General features: G+C 44.5%; 2 protein-coding genes across 9 annotated transcripts in view; one reads left to right on the forward strand and one right to left on the reverse strand.

Moving 5' to 3' along the window:
- Window positions 1-2540, forward strand: part of LOC115259164 (protein grindelwald) — a 25301-nt gene extending 22761 nt beyond the window's left edge. The window contains exon 2 of the mRNA XM_029859677.2: window positions 1579-2540. Within this exon, the coding sequence (XP_029715537.2) occupies window positions 1579-2081 (503 nt within the window). The 3' untranslated portion in view covers window positions 2082-2540. The remainder of the gene's footprint in view (window positions 1-1578) is intronic.
- Window positions 2123-17304, reverse strand: part of LOC109417064 (chondroitin sulfate proteoglycan 4) — a 57355-nt gene continuing 42173 nt past the window's right edge. For all 8 annotated transcript variants that reach the window (XM_062850177.1, XM_062850180.1, XM_062850174.1 and 5 more), the window contains 9 exons: window positions 13039-13235; window positions 12748-12978; window positions 12286-12687; window positions 10974-12229; window positions 7967-8126; window positions 6376-7914; window positions 6019-6319; window positions 5600-5965; window positions 2123-5539 (listed from right to left, as the gene is read on the reverse strand). In XM_062850177.1, coding sequence (XP_062706161.1) covers window positions 2925-5539; window positions 5600-5965; window positions 6019-6319; window positions 6376-7914; window positions 7967-8126; window positions 10974-12229; window positions 12286-12687; window positions 12748-12978; window positions 13039-13235 — 7067 coding nt within the window. In that variant the 3' untranslated portion in view covers window positions 2123-2924. The remainder of the gene's footprint in view (window positions 5540-5599; window positions 5966-6018; window positions 6320-6375; window positions 7915-7966; window positions 8127-10973; window positions 12230-12285; window positions 12688-12747; window positions 12979-13038; window positions 13236-17304) is intronic.

A 17304-nucleotide genomic window follows, 5' to 3' on the forward strand; every position in this document is an offset into this window, starting at 1 on the left:
AAGTTTGCTCTTGAGACAGACCAAAAGTTAATTTTTGTTACGCTGTGCAATCGACCATCCGTACGGGTGATCCCTTAATGTTTACTACATATTAAGACGTAACAAAACCCCTCCGGCACACGCGAATGAGATTACGACGAAAAACAACAACAAAAACTGAATCGCATTCAGCAGTACCGGCCTCCGGCTTCCACACGAGCGAACCACGCAAACGGAACTCTTTAAGCGGGATATATAGCTACTACACAAATACTTTACTTTACTTTGGGGTCTCCAGTTAGCCTAGTGATTAAGGCTATGGATCGCCAATCCGGAGACGGCGGGTTCGATTCCCGTTCCGGTTGGGAAAATTTTCTCGAATCCCTGGGCATAGTGTATCATTGTGCTTGCATCACAATATACGAATTCATGCAATGGCTGGGATAGAAAGCGCTCCAATTAATAACTGTGGAAGTGCTCAAAGAACACTAAGTTGGAGAAAAGGCAGGTCAAGTTCCAGTTGGAACGTCGAGCCAGAAAGAAGAAGAAGAAGAACAAATACTTTACATCTATACATCTCTTTGCTGTGAAATAATTTGGGTTGCTTTTATTGCACTTTAATCCGACTCCGGAACATGTGCAAATCGAATAAGAGTCTACAAATTGAAAAAAAAACTGCTTTATACTGTACGTTTTGTAATGTTGCCAAATACACAAAACAGCAGCGCTTCGTAGCTGTTTAAAGAAGACTCTTTCAGCTAGAAGCAGTGACGATGAACCACACAGCTTGCTCAATGTAAACATGATTGCGTTTGACGTTTCACAAGCTCTTCAGCAAGATGAAGCTGGGTAAGGTTTCTTGTGGCACAATCACAAAGCCTCATCTGAAGTCAAACAAAACGGGCTTTTTTCTATGCTATTTACATATACATAGGTGTGGCAGCGAAGACATCATCGGGATTCGGGACCAGTGGATACGGAGATCGGGAGTTCGATTCCAAGTAGCGGCAAGTACTTTAATAACAACTCAATTTTTAAAGCGATAGTTCCAGTTCCACATGTATTGCGTCATGGAATCTATAACCTAAATTTATTTAATCGAATACAAGCCGTATGGGGACGCTTTGTTGACGTTTACATTCACAATAAATGTAAGTTGGGGAAGCTCTATTTCTTCACTTTTCCTTGCCGAGGAATGTGCTCGCAAGATCAGTCATATTTTTTCTCCCATCTCTTTTATAATATAAAATATAGTATATAGTAATTGTAATTGAGGGGCCCAGAATCAAAGGGGTGTAAGTGACCATTTTGTCGATTTTGAGTTGAGCATATCATAAAATTCTTCAGTTTTTAAGCTTTCAGGAACTTTTTTAAGATTGTTTCTACGATGATTGGAAAAAATACAATAAATCATAGAAAATTGGGTTGTTTTTGAAACTCCATACATTTTATATGGGATTAAAAATTGGTCAAAAACTTTAAACCTCATTTACTCGAAAGTTGGTTTTTGTCACTTACACTCCTTTGCTTCTAACCCCCTCAATTGTAATCGTAGCCATTCATTAAAATTTCTGTGTTTCTTCCATTTCTTGTTAACAGATTATCTCATCTTGCAAAGGATCGCTACACTAGAAAACAACCTCTACACCACCATCATAGTATACGCCATCATTCTTCTTCTGCTGGCGATAACCGTGGTGGTGATCGTCGTTCGATGGTGCCGCAAAAGCAACCACTTTTCGTGGTCCTTCCTGAAGCGTTTGCTGGCCCGCGAAAAATCCAACCCCCCAACGATGGAGTACACCCACGAGAACCCGCACACCAAGAGCCCAAAACTTAGCACCCGATCCGGAAGCAACAGCAACGCCCTTCCACCGTTGCCTCAGGTTGCCACGATCAGCCCGCCCAGCACCTACATGGGTTCGGACGGGGCTTCGGTCCAAACCGTTACTACGCCTATCAGCGGACGCTATCCGGCCGAGGATTGGAGGGAAAACCACGCCTATGATAATGGCGGCCTGGTGGTGACTCCGACGGAGAACACCTATGAGTACGTGGAGGCCAAGATGAACATGCGACGCCAGCTTCCGTTCCCCAATTGAGCGAGTGCTTTCGGATCTTTTTTGAGCAAAACGAGACGAGATCGTTCCTTACAAAAGAAGTATTTATTTTTCGGTATCGTAGAAAAAAAAACTCAATCTCGAATTAGGCACTTTTGGGAAAGTTTGCTCACTCATTTATTTGTCTACATCTTTCATCACACACACACACACACACACTGTCACACGTAGGAGTATGGTACTGATGATTTAAGAGATTCAAGAATTCGCTTTATTAAGTAAAGGCACAAATTGCATGGCAATTTTGTTCGACTTCCTTCCAGTTGTAAATATTGGCTACCTATTTTAGGGAACAAGTCTCAATCATAAAGTATACATTCAAAGTAGTTAATATACATATTTCAGTATTGATAGCTTTAGATAGTAAGTTTGTGAAAACATAGTTTTAAGTATTGAGTCAATAATAAACCAGGAGACATCAGAGTACTGCATCACACGAAACTGTACAAATGTTTTTATATTTTTAAGTACACTTTTACAAGGCCGAAATTTCCATTTACGTCCATTCAAAAATACTATATGTACTATGTAGCTGGAAGAGACATCGAAAAGTCTCACATAATTTAAGAAATTTAGAGAAGGTTACAGAAATATCCTATATTAAGGCTTTGGATATTATTATTTATGACGTGTAGATGGCAGTAGTTATCATGTAGATTTCAATATTGTTCTAAATTATAGAATAAATTTCCAAAATGTGAATGGCCACGCTTTAGAGGATCATGAAATTTGACGAAACTAATTTACAGTGTTTTTTCATACGATCACCTATACAACGGATGTAAAACAAAATCGAAGTGTACTTATAAAAGAAACCCCCGCGTCTCACACCCAATACTGATTCCTTCGCAGCAACGGGTTCGCTTGCGACTGATGCGGAAGAGTTTGCTGCGACGGTAGCAGCTGCTGTTGTTGTTGGGCTTGCTGTTGATGGTGCGACTGGGCAATGGTTGAGTAGTTCACGTCCGGGCCGACCTCGCAGGACGAACTCCACTCGTCGCCTTCGTCTCCGTACGGGTAGTTGAGGTTGTTCGTGTTCTGCAGGAGGTCACCGTGCATGTCCAACATGTCCTCTTCGGGCTCGGAGTCCAGCTGCAGCGAGTTATCCAACCCGATGGGAATGACCTTGCAGTGGGGAATGCTACTGATGATGGGGAGCGGTGTGGAAGCCGAGGTTACCGGGAGGGATTCGTTCTCGGAAGGAGTGTACATGCGGTTGTTGAGGGTCATGAAGTCCGGAGGGCGCGGCAGAGAAGGAGGATGATCTTTGTCCGGGTGGTTTTTGTGGGAGTTGTTGGCTCTGCACTTTATCAGAATTATGGTCATGATGAGGATGACGATGATCGCGGCGGCTGCGCAAGCCGCAATGAGATATTCCAAGGGAAGGCTACTGTCAGCCGTGACAATGTCTACGTCATTGCTGCCGTGCGATCCCCGGGACGGAGAGTAGATTTCGATAGGAACGGTGCCCTGACCGGGCTGGGCAGTCTTAGTGGACAACACGTACTCAAAGTTGTCATTGATCGATTGGAAGTCTTGGCTGAACTTCCTCGCTACATAGTAGATTACTCCACTTTTAAGTTCCTTGTAAGTGAATGTGATTATGTCTTTGTCGCTTGGCTGCTCAATGTAGTCAAGTCCAGAACTTCGAACGATTTTTCTCAGACGACCATACTTGGGTCTGCGAGTGATCGTGATCTTCGGGTTGTAACGATTGAGCTTCAACTGAGCAGGATTATCGAAAATGAACGTTGAACTGAGCCGGATTCGTTCTCCCGGGGTGATCGTGATTGGGTTGATGATGATGAAGGGTTGGACGATCATAGAAACGTCAATCAGACAAGCCGAGGTGGTATCCGGGATAAAGGCGTCCAATTGGAAGCTATCATTAGAACGGGTCATGTCAGTCTGCATGTAGTTGATCTTTCCGTCGTCCAACTGACGCTGCGTGAACTTCAGTACTGGTTTGTTGTTAGAGATGATAATTCCTCCCAATGGGTTCTTGGTTATATTGTACACTATCCTGCTCTTTTGGACGTTGGTTTCCACAGAGACATGTTTTGTCTCCAGTACCCCTAGGTTAGTACCCTGTTGAACCATGATCGGCTGATTATTGTATCCCGGTAAGATCGTAATTGGAAGAACCTTAATGTTGAAGATTTCATAAGCTGGCTTGAATTTACCATCCGACACCTTGAAATAAAACGTCGTAGATTGGGGGTTACCTGAATGTGTATAAATGATCCGATTTTCATTTATGTCTGCTTGGGTGAACTGGTTCCCATAGGTAATAATATCTTGAGGATAGCCTTCATCCGATATCTTCAGCAAAACTCCAAGGTTTGGGCCACTGATAACGTCATAAACTATGTCCTTTGGATCCGTATCTGCGTCTTCCGTGAGCAACTGGGACGCAGTTATAGTTTGGTTCTCACCTTCGATCACCGAGATATGCGGGGAGGCCGTCGCTAGCTGGAATGGCTGATCGTTAACGGGATTGATCGTTACGGGAATAGTGATGTTGCACAAGAACAAATTCCCCGGTACCAAGTACACGGCCAAAGCAATTTTGTCTTCCACGGTGTCAGAATGATCATGCTTGTAGTAGACCTTATTTTCGTAGAAATCGTTCAAAGAGAATCGATTGGCCTCTGTGAGAGAATCATCTAGCTCGACGGTCCCATGAGCTGGAGGATGAACATCAATGAACAATTCCGGGTTCTGGATACCAGCTCGAGTTTCCAAATATTCCAGTACTTTGGATAGATCCAACTTAATTGGTCCGGAATCTCCTTCGTCCAAGTTTATCCGTGGAACTGGCAGGAACCTTAATAAACCCCCTGAAGAGACTGACACGTCAATGTTGAAGATCTGATCCACCAAGCTGTTCGACAGCGGAGCCGTAACATCAAAGTAGAAAGAATCGTTAGTTTTCAACTCCACCATGTGGTGCATATGCTCGTAGAAGATACGTCCGTTTTCCACATCGTGCTGCGTGAACTCAGTGATTTCATTCATGTAGCCGTATTCGGCATGTTCAAATAGCAGTTTCCCCATCTGCGGTGGAATAGTGACGACATATTTCACGTCCCGATCATCATCGGAACATTTGTAGTGTAACTGCTCCGGTAGAATCTGTTTCCTCGTCAACGGGAAGACGTGTAGGATCTCGTTCTTCACGAGTTCCAATGCAACAGGATTCGTAACGATGTGCAGCACCTGATCCGTTGTATTGTGAAGGCCATCACTAACGAAGAATACGATCTTTCCATTTTGATTGCTACTGTCATGGATGAAGTACACCAGGTTGTGGTTGATGTCTTGCTGTGTGAAGGTATGCAGCTTCTTGCTGTAGGAGTCCTTCAGAGCTACGTAACCTCCGGTCATTTGCTGGATATGGAAGGTGAGATTCTCTGGAGGGGTGTCGTAATCTTGTACCACTGCAAAGATAATTGTGAACGCTTTAAACTCGAATCGTACAAATTTAACACATTACTCACATAAATCCGTATTCTGGATCATGCTTTTTCCTCCGATCCACATGTGCATTCCGGTATTGGTTAGCACCTGTGGAATTTCGTCGTTGATCGGCAGGATCTGGATCTGAAGGTTAAATGGTACACTTTCCTTATTTCTTCCCAACGCCACCAATCGGATAGTGTCCGTAGAGTTCTCACTTCCGTTGTGCACGTAGGTGATCACCTCGGCTTCCAACTGCTTCTGTGTGAACCGATTGACCTTCGATGATTTTCCGGATTTAATGCTTCCATGCAGTGGATGTTCTAGGATTTTGTACTCTAAGATCTTCCCGGTGTAGTATTCGGAATAAGGTACCATGTCGGAAGGGTGTATCTTGACGGTTTTTCCTAAAATAAAACTTTTGTGACTGTGAACTGTAATTCACAATGAATGCACATACCTTCTTCAACGACAATTACATTCGTGCGCATGTACAAATGCTCCGGAATGATAACAATCCGCATGATCAAGTCACGCAACCAAGTTATTCCATTCGTAACATCGAAGGTGAAATAATCCGATGACTGATTTACTCCCGCTTGAATGTAGAACATCTTCTCCGAGTTGATCGTGGATTGATCAAACACTTTGGAGTTGTACTCGTCATCCGAAGTGATCGACTGAATTTCCAAATAGCCGTGCTGAGGTTGCGTCGTCACTAGATATGTTATGTCCCCCGGAGAGATGTTGGGATGAACGATCTGGGATGATAAAGGTTAATCAAGTGCATGTTTTATAAGAACTTCCATAAACTCACCTCCAAAACTTCTCTAGATATGATCACGCTTGTCGATTCCTCTACAAACAAAGTCTGATTGCGTCGAATCCTCAGCGGTTCCCAGTAAGCAGGAGGGTAGATGCGAACCATGATCTCACCCTCCGCCCACACGCCCTTCGTAGTTACACGATACTTGATCTTGTCCATGGATGCCACGTCCCTATTCCAGTAAACCAGCCGTTCGCCAACCAAATCCGCTTGGGTGAAGTTCATCGTCGTTGTAGCGTTACTCAATTTGTGCAACTGTGTCGCGTTGAACTTGCTTCTGAACAGCTTCAACAACCCATTGCTGGGTTCATTCAGCACTCTGTACTCGATTTCCTCCGGCTTAGCATTCAAATTGGTATCCACATTCAGGTCAGTCAACGTCAACAACACCGCTCGACCTTCCTGAACAATCGAAGCATTGCTCTCCCGTATCTTCAAGAATGGATCAGATGCTTCTATTTCCAGTGATCCCGGAACTTCATACAGCCCATCCGTCACTATGAATGACAACCGACCTTGATCGGTCCCGTTATGCTGAAACAGCAACCTCCTGCTATCCAGATCTTCTTGTGTGAAGAAGTCCACATATTTTCCGTTCTTCAACAAATCCCCATTAGTACAGGACACGGAGCGATACTCCAAATCCAAGTTTCTCGTCTCAATATCCGGATCCGCGTATTTCAAATCCCCAGAAGTCAACAGTTTTGTCTGATCGCGCACTATGTGAAACACCTTGTCGAACACACGATATGGTCCGTTGTCGTTCAACAGTGTAATCTCCACCTGAATCTCACAAACAAACTGGAAATCCGTTTCATTATCCGACAGGATCAGCAACCGGAAACTATCCTCCGTGGACTCCGAATCATCATGACAGTAGTGAATGTCTCCCAGGTACAAGTACTGCAACGTAAAGGAAGTAATTTCCTTTGCTTCAAACGTCCGGGGATTCACCTTACACAGGGAACCATGCTTGGGGAAGTGCGTCAAATTGAATGTCAGCGAGTTGAACTTGTTGAACAGAACTTCAAAGTTGGTCCTGGATAAGGCGGTTTTGTTTCCCTCGTGAACGTACATTTTTTCCCGCTTTTGGTAGATGATCTGTTTCGCCAGGTAGTCCGGTGGATTGTAGATGAAGTCCATCTTACCCTGGACGTCGTCGCACTCCGGAACGGACACGATGAACTCGAACGTGTCGATGAAGTTTCCGTACGACGAGTGATATGTGCGGTATTTGATGAGATTCTTCTCGATTTCTTGCTGCGTGAACGAGTCTCCGGGTTTGGCGTATTCAGGATGACCGTCGACGTAGATGATACCGAATTTAGGAGGTTTCACGACGGTGTAGATAATGTTACGGGCGAACGTGGAAATGGGTGTCGTTTGGTGGTACAGGTAGTCTGCACGGATAACGTTGTCTTTGGTGTTGATGTACATGTTGTTCTGCCGGATGGTTCCAATTCGAAGCTTGGTGAAGGAGATTCGGAAATCATAGGTGGGGGTTGTTATCGGTCCAAGGGTCACCGTGAACTGCGGGGAGATGCCTGTGAGTTTGATTACAAGATAATGTCTGATAGCTTACCTTAAACTCGTCATGCAAGGGAAGATCTGACGAATGCAAATATCGAATCTGTCCCAAAAGGAGCTGATTGCTGCTGAAGGAGTCTACCGATATCCATGAAGAGTCCACTGATCGCAGTTTTTGAAGGCTACCGTAAGCGGGAGCTTGGACGATATCAAATCTAAAAGGAACATGATGACATATTACTATGAAACTATATTCAAGCGTCCATTTAAGTACATTATGCTTAAGTGCTACCATTATAGTAACTTGTTGAGGCCCAGTGAACAGGGAAGTAAAGGCAAAGGAATGGCAAGAGAAGTTTATGGGTTCTAGAAACACCCTGAAAGCCATTGAAATCGCCTGAACTTCCTCTGAACGCCTTTTATTCTTAATCACTCTGAAACTCTCGGACACCACCCGAACCTCTTTGAAACCTTCAAAAGCTAGTCTAAAAATTCCGTGATAGTCCTCGAATATCACTGAAGCCCCTTGAAACTTCTGTAGCTACCCTCCAATTCCCTGAATGCCCCTATAAACTCCTGAAACGCTGAAAGATTCTAAGATATTCGATGCCCCCTAAACTTACTTGAAACTCTAAAATCTTCGAGAATCCTGAAACCCCCCTTAACCGTCCTTTGGCATTATGGTCATTATTGACCCAAATTGTACACTACGTCAGCGAGCTGGTGCCAACGTGATGCAAAAGGAAGGTTAAACTCCCCAAACCAATCAACACGATGTCGTATATGATGTAGAATAGAATGCTAAAGTGGAGGCCATATGCGTGCATGCTTCTATTTATTCACGTGTAAAGTGTACGCACATCACCTCCACTCCAGCATCCTAGTCAACACCATATTCGATCATTTGTTGGCTGGGAAAGTTTTCTACAACCCTTTAAAGAACACTCAAATTCCCCTCTGAAAGCATCTCAAAGCCTTTGATACCCATAGAAACCCCATTCAAGTAGCTAAAACCTCATGACATCTTTTAAGACCTCCCAGAAATCCTTATGAAATATCCTCAAGCCCTGATACTATATTTCCGACCCTCTCCTCTGAAATCCCTTGAAATCAGCTGAAAACTCTCTGAAACAATATTTTTGCTCTCCAAAAACAAACCCATGACAAGCCCTCGTGCTCCTCTCTTGGTCTTCCTTAGAACCCCCTGAAACAATAAGCCTCTAGGGCAGGGGTTCTCAAACTTTTCCAGCTTGCGACCCACTTTTGATTGCAGTAGAATTTGGCGACCCACCAGCACGTATTTTCAAAAGGTTTTAGAAAATTTGGACCTAATTTTCAAATGAATACATTTGATCACTTCCATTGTGATATAAATTGAGAGGTTTTGAAGCAAAGGGGTGTAAGTCACAATAACCCACATACGAATAAATGAAGTATAAAGTTATTCACCGATTTTCCATCCCATACAAAATGTAAAGAGTTTCTATATCCACCCAACTTACTGCGGTTTATTGTAATTTTTATAATGAGTATCTTATTCTTACAAATATTGATTTTTTTTTCAATTTGCAGTGCACTTTTCGTGTTTTTTTTGCTAGGTTTCTAGCTGCACTCTGAATAGAGTTGAAACCTCTACACTAGACCCGAAGATAGAAAAGAGTACGTAATCTTTCAGAAGCAGTTTGCCAGCCGTACGCGGAAAATGATATCCATTTAGACACTGTTGCAACTGACTCAGAAAGTTACGGTAGAAGATTGGAAAGTTTTCAATTGGTCAGTCAGTCAGGATTTGCCTATGTAGTGTTATGGTCACACGGTTTGTGTTCGTCTTCTTGATTGATTTTGTGGTATGGTTCAATATGTTTTACTTCTCGTCAAATCAGTTGTCGTATGTTTGTTTTTTTTTATCGAATCAATCGAACCCTGTATGTTAAAATATAGTCGATCCTGTGTCAAATCGTTTTCTTGATTTCACGAATCGTTTTCTACTTCTCTGTGTTCATCTCTTGAGTCCTTAAATTGTCATCGGTTCAAAACCCACAGAAACCTGTAACTGAACTTCTGATATTTTTCTGTTGGTGTCATAATACCATCTAAGAGATAAACAAAAACACGCCAAGTTGGTCAGTTGATTGCAATAAAATTTTAAAATAATAAAGATTTCATGTCAACTTTCATCCCGCTACAAATCCTATGAAAAATATTCAAATTGGTTCAATTGTCCTATCGGTCCTACCTAGATAAACCATGTCATTTTCTCAAGCGTAGCCTAGAAATGTCAACCTAGTCATACACAAGTAACGTTATTCAGTTAATAAAAAGCAGTCAGTTTTTGTCCAAAATGTCACGTCGAACGCATTGACGTCAACAATGCGTTTAAGTGTTCGCACGTTAGCTTTGAATTTATCAGCACAATTAAGTGCTGCAAAACTCCTTCCCACTATTGATTCTTCGGTCGTTTTTAATTGCACTATTTAAAGAAAATATGACCAACTAACATCGTAAAAATTCGAAAAAGCGACTATGACGTTAATAATTTACTAATCAAAATCAACCGATTGAATAGAATTGGGGGGAAACCACATTTCTAGAAATAATTGTAAAGATTCTACAAAAGAGTAGGTAATTATAAATTTTGAGGATAACTAACATTACAATTTGTTGTAAGCTAAAGAAGGCATTTATTACATTATTTATCGCCAAAACCTTCGCGACCCTCCTAGAATTAGAATTAGTCCGCGACCCACCAGTGGGTCGCGACCCATAGTTTGAGAAACGCTGCTCTAGGGACTTCAGACATATGAACACTCCAGAAACACTCCTTTAATCCTCCCCCTGAAATGCATTCCTACCAATTTTCTAAAGCCCTCCTTAGAGTTTCTTTACATTTTGTCAAAATTTTCATAGGCCCCTTTTTAAACCTTGCTGAAACCACGCATGATCTCCCCTAAAACCCCTATCCTTAAATCTTGAAATTCCATTTAAGTTGTGAATTGATGTTCTCCCTACCCATTAATTAAAGTAAGGTTTATATCTACCATAGATCTAAAAATCTTCTTTACCTCATATCCACATTTTCTTCGTCAGAGTTTGGCACAAACGACAAGTTAAATGGTGTAATCAGCGCCGACGACTTGTGGATCAGCACCAAACCGGTGTTGTTTATCATACGAAGTTGCAGTGGCAGCACCGAAACCCTCACCGAACTTGCTGGACTTGTTTCCATACCATCCGACACCTGGATGTTCAACTCCAGGTAGTCGTCTGGACCTTTTGTATTTATCAGATAGGTTACCAGACCAGCGTTGACGTCCGATTGGGAGAAGGTCGCTGCGGGTCTTCCGCCCAGCTCTATGCGACCCTGTTGAGCTTCCAAGCCGGGGCTCATCAATACGGTGTAAATGAGTGACTCTGGCGGACTGTCCGAATCATCTGCTTGCAGGAAGTCTGGACCGATCACTCTGGGTATGCCTTGAGTTACGCGAAGCAGTTTGGTCTGTGGAAGCTTTAGGATGGGAGGATCGTTCACTGGTGTGATGTTGACGTGCAATACGAAGCGATGCTTCCCTTCGAGGTAACTCGGAAGGTTATTTCGTGTGGACGGTACTAAATGCATGTCAATCGTCATGTGATCGTTAGAGTTTTCTGCACCGTTGTGAGTGTACTTTACTTTATCGGTGGAAAGGTCGATGTGCGAGAAGAACTTCATCTGTGTCGCCGAAGAATTACCTTCTGCACCGTATGAGTGAATGGTGATCTTGCCGTGTTTTGGAGGTTGAACCACATGAAAAATCACTCCTGCTTCCTGAACTCCAAGTTTCGTGTAATCGAAGAGTACTTCAATGTGTTTTGGAGAGAGAAAAGCGATTCCACCTTCTAAGACATCCAAGGGACTTATCAGCATCAGCTCTTTCTCGATAACCAGATCTGATCTCGAAAAGACCTTGTAGCTCTCTGAATAATCCGCCTTAATACAGAATGCTTGATCGCAATAACAGATGAAGTCATTGATTCCCTGGTGGTGACACTGTCCGGAAGGAATGCACGGTTGTTTTTCGATGCAAGGATATCTCCAAACACAGTCAACAGTAACACCATGGGTAACCTTGAAATTCGGAAATCCAACTGTGTGATCGTCAAGCACAATTTCCCGAATACAACCTTTCAAGCTAGATTCTGTGGAACGAGCTCCTTTCAGAAAAGCCTTACGCTTCTTGCGGTGATCAAAACCTCCTATGTAAAACTCCTCTTCAAGTTCTATAATTTGGCTGCTTCCGTTGGCAAACGTAGCACTACTCGTAACTTCATCTACAGTTATCTGCAATTGAGTTTAAGTTAGTATCCTTATTAGTTCAAATCACTGAGCAAACTTACGTCTACCACTAGCGGACTGTACGTCACGGAAATGTTGTGCCACTTGCCATCGGACACGTTACGATCGGGTATCAACTCTACCGCGTTCGAGCCTTTGCCCACCAGCAATCGCACTTGGCTCTCCACAATCTCCAGTGCCATAAAATCGTACCTCGCACTCGTTGGAATGTTGCTCAGCAGCATTCCGTAGGGTTCGTTCGTTCGAAATTCCATACTCCAGCGATCACCGGATCGTGAAGTCGGTTTCTGCAGTATCACGTAGCTCTCGTCGTCCAGGAAGCTGATCGGAGTAGCCACGTCTGCGTCAAACTCCGGTGCACAGATCCACGAGACCCGCTCGTTCGTCACGTGACCGGTGCGTTCCCTGGCCCGCTTGAAGATGTTGATGTTGTTGTAGAAGATCTGGAAGAATGAACATGAAGTGATCAAACTGATATTCTAACAAATGTGAATCTGCTTTACATCAGCGATACATCCTCTGAAGTTTTCCGTAGCGCCCAAGTATGTAGCCGAATATGCTCCCACTCCACCGATGAACACTCCAAAGTGTACGTTTAGCTCTGTTACATTATCCGGCAAGGTCTTCGTGGCAAAGTACTCGTCTATCTGCATGGTCAAGTTCGCAGCATACCTGGATATCGAAATGTCATGCCACTGCAGATCGTTAAACTTCAGCGTCACCGGAGACCATAGCTGAAACAAAGATCGATCTTCCATTACACCAATCCATCAACGCACAACCCGAATACCTACATCTGTGTGGTAGTCATCAATCTTGAAGCTGAACCGTATCCGTCCTCCATCGATGCTCAACAGTGAATAGTCGGTTCGTCCAGCCGTCAGCAGAATCAAGGCATTGTCTTGTCGTGATCGGAATCGCAGCCGAATGTTTGTGGATATCTTGGCTTCCTGCAGGGGCATTGCTATATGGCTAGCACCGTAAAAAGATACTGAAATGGGGAGGCAGAGAAACAAAAAACAAATTAGTTTACGCACATCTATGGCAAATAAATCCGACCAAAAGTCTGGATTAGCCAGACGTTAGGAATTCGTTCAGTCGTGTGTCAGATGCGGCAAGAACTGCTCCACCAGTCGAAAAAACGGAACGCTTTCCGAAATCAAAACAATGAATTCCACCCATTACGTGATACCTCAGAGAAGCCAGGGATCTCCGATTACCATCATGTGTAGTTCCGAAGCCGCGCGACAGCCACGCCGACATGATTCATCGAATGGTTGAAATTTCCTGCGGGACTGAACCCATTACCGAAATGTGTAAGCCTTTTAAAAATACCATAACAGTCAATCCCTTCTCCCTAAGCGCGATCAACGACGACGACGACAGACATCCTCGCTTCCCCCTCAAAGTTATTAGCGTTTACAACTGTTACGGCATGAACCCGTTGTCCGACCCGCGCGGAGCCATAATTGAACATAAAAAACCAACATATGGTAGTCTATAAAAATCATCAATTTGTAGTAGCATCGACGCGGCGGCAGCTACTAGCATCATTTATGCTGGGTGGCGCGGAAAACTACTCTAACGTAACGCTGAGAACATTGTGCGAGGATCGATTTTCACTGTTTTCATTTTTCTCGCGCGTACGTAGCTGGTTCACTAGCGTTTGTTTTTGTTGTACTTATTGACTTATAGATCGCACTTCCCTCTGTATGCTTTCTGTATAGATTGTTTATTGTGATGCTGAATGACCGGTCGAAAAGTGCGTCGTTATTACACAAGCTACTCAACACATAGACGGTTTGGAATATTCAATCAATTGCGTATAGAACTATATCGACGCGATAGATTTCCAGAGGAATTTCCAGCAGCTTCTTGGAGGAATCCCTGGACAGAGGTTCTTCTTAAGTTGGGAACGAATCTACAAAACGCATGAAGGTAATTCGCAAAGAATTCCAGGAGAAATCCCCGAAGAAATTATTAGAGGTAGTTTTTTGGGCTGCAAAACGGTGAGTCGATAAGGAGAGCGTCTTACATAGCTCTGGTCCTCACAAGTTCCTACCTCATGCTTCCACGGGTCAAACGATGACAAAGACCGCCAGCTAATAGTTGTGTGCTTAGCTGGTAGTGCAGCCTGGGCACTGTTGTCCTTCTGACTTCAGCTAGATTGAGGAGGTACGACTCGAGCGTCTGGTCGCCAAAGAGGTGCGGCTCAAATAGCGTCTGTTCTGGCATCCAGCGGCTGAGTAAGAAACGCTGCACCGCGCCCAGCTAGATCCAAGGTGGTAGCCCCATCAGCGTGGTCGTCCCAGTGTTGGTTGGGACGTTAAACAGAACTGGCACGATGGCCCTCCGGCGAGACGAGAGTGTTGGCGTAGGCCTAATAAGCCACCCGTAAAAATCCCCATTGCGAATAACATAGAAGAAAATACGACTCGATACAATCGGCAAAGACTCACGCGATGAAATAAGGACTACGATGGGAAACTTGGAACATGGAATTGCAAGTCACTAGGTTTCGCAAGATGTGACAGGATAATTTACGACGAACTACATCCCCGCAACTGCGACATCGTGGCGTAGCAGGAACTTTGTTGGACTGGACAGAAAGTGTGGAAAAGCGGGCATCGAGCGGCTACCTTCTACCAAAGCTGTGGCAACACCAATGAACTGGGAACAGGATTTATAGTGTTGGGCAAGATGCGACAACGTGTGATCGGGTGGCAGCCGATCAACGCAAGGATGTGCATGTTGATAGTTAAGGGCCGTTTCTTCAACTACAGCATCATCAACGTCCATTGCCCACACGAAGGGAGACTTGATGACGAGAAAGAAGCGTTCTACGCGCAGTTAGAGCAAACATACGATGGTTGCTCACCGCGTGACGTGAAAATCGTTGTCGGCGACATGAACGTGCAGGTAGGAAGGGAGGAAATGTACAGACCGGTAATCGGACGAAATAGCCTGCATGCCGCATCGAATGATAACGGCCAGCGATGCGTAAACTTTGCAGCCTCCCGTGGTATGGTAGTCCGAAGCACATTCTTCCCCCGCAAAGATATCCACAGAGCCACCTGGGGAAACAGAAAACCAAATCGACCACGTTCTAATCGACGGTAAATTCTTCTCGGATATAACCAATGTCCGCACATACCGCAGTGCGAATATAGATACGGATCACTACTTAGTCGCTGTATGCAGGCGCTCAATACTTTCGACACTTATCACCACGCGTCGAAGTCGAACGCCGCGGCTCAACATCGAGCAGTTGCATAACGTAGAAGTGGCTCAAGACTACGCGCAGCAGTTAGCAGTGCCCTTACCAACGGAAGAGCAGCTTGGCGCAGCTACACTTGAAGATGGCTGGAGGGACATCCGATCCGCCATAGGTAGTACCTCGGCTACAGCACTAGGCTTCGCGACTCCGAATCACAGAAACGACTGGTACGACGGCGAATGTGAACAGTTGAAAAACGAGAAGAATGCAGCATTGGCGAGAATGCTGCAACACGAGAGCGAATGAGGCACGTTACAGACAGGCGCGGAACAGGCAGAACTCAGTCTTCCTGATGAACAAGCGCCAGCAGGAAGAACGAGATCGCGAAGCGATGGAAGGGCTGTACCGCGCTAACACACGAAAGTTCTAAACCGTTGAAGCTGAACCGCTCGCGCAGAGGCTTCGTGCCACAAGCCGACATGTGCCGAGATAATCACGGGAATATTCTCACGAGCGAGCGTGAGGTGGTCGAGAGGTGGCGGCAGCATTACGATGAGCACCTCAATGCGAGGATGCAAGTACCGAAGGTGGCGTGGTAACAGATTTAGGAGTATGTGCACAGGACGAAAGACTTCCGGCCCCTGACCTCCAAGGGATTGAGGAAGAGGTTGGCCGATTGAAAAACAACAAAGCCGCTGGAGCAGATCAACTACCAAGCGAGCTTCTAAAATACGGTGGAGAAGCACTGGTGAGAGCACTACACTGATTTGGGAGGAAGAAGTATTACCGGAGGAATGGATGGAAGGTATCGTGTGTCTTATCTACAAAAAAGGGCGACAAGTTGGATTGCGGGAACTATCGCGCGATCATACTACTGAGCGATGCCTACAAGATGCTCTCTCAAATTTTATGCCGCCGTCTATCGCCGATTGCAAGAGAGTTCGTGGGGCAATATCAGGCTAGATTCATGGGTGAACGCGCTACTACGGACCAGATGTTTGCCATCCGCCAGGTGTTGCAGAAAAGCCGCGAATACAACGTGCCCACACATCACTTGTCCATCGATTTCAAATCGGCGTATGATACAATCGATCGCTATGGCAGATTATGCACGAATACGAATTCCCAGATAAACTGATACGATTGACCAAGGCGACGATGGATCGAATGATGTGCGTAGTTCAAGTATGGAACAGACGACGTTCGGCTGGTTCGGAGGCTTTCAGGTCGGCTCGCAAGGCCTACAGGAAAGCTCTCCGGTCTGCTGAACGATCCGGCTGGAAAAACCTTTGTACAAATGTTTCCAGCTTGAGTGAAGTCAGTCGGTTAAACAAAATCCTTGCGAAATCTAAGGATTTCCGGGTGAACGAACTTCGTTTGCCAAATGGCGATCTGACTTCCTCTGATGAGGAAGTTCTGGAATGCTTATTCAGCACACACTTCCCTGGATGTGTGGATATTACATCTTCGGATGATCCTGATGTCTTTTCTTGTAGTTATGATTCTTTAGCTTCGGCTCGGAGTATTGTAACTATAGAATCGATTGAGTGGGCTCTTAATAGCTTTGCTCCTTTCAAATCTCCTGGGGCAGATGGGATTTATCCTATTTTGCTTCAGAAGGGATTTGATTATTTCAAACATGTTTTGAAAAAACTACTTGTTTGCAGTTTTGCTACAGGGTATATTCCCAAATCCTGGAGGGATATTACTGTAAAGTTTATTCCGAAAGTGGGTCGTGCGTCGTATGAAGAAGCAAAGAGTTTCAGACCTATCAGTTTGACCTCTTTTCTTCTGAAATGCTTAGAACGCATTGTGGATCATCATATCCGTGATGTTCATCTGG

The sequence above is a fragment of the Aedes albopictus genome, chromosome 2 (assembly GCF_035046485.1).
Source record: "Aedes albopictus strain Foshan chromosome 2, AalbF5, whole genome shotgun sequence".
Taxonomy (NCBI): domain Eukaryota; kingdom Metazoa; phylum Arthropoda; class Insecta; order Diptera; family Culicidae; genus Aedes; species Aedes albopictus.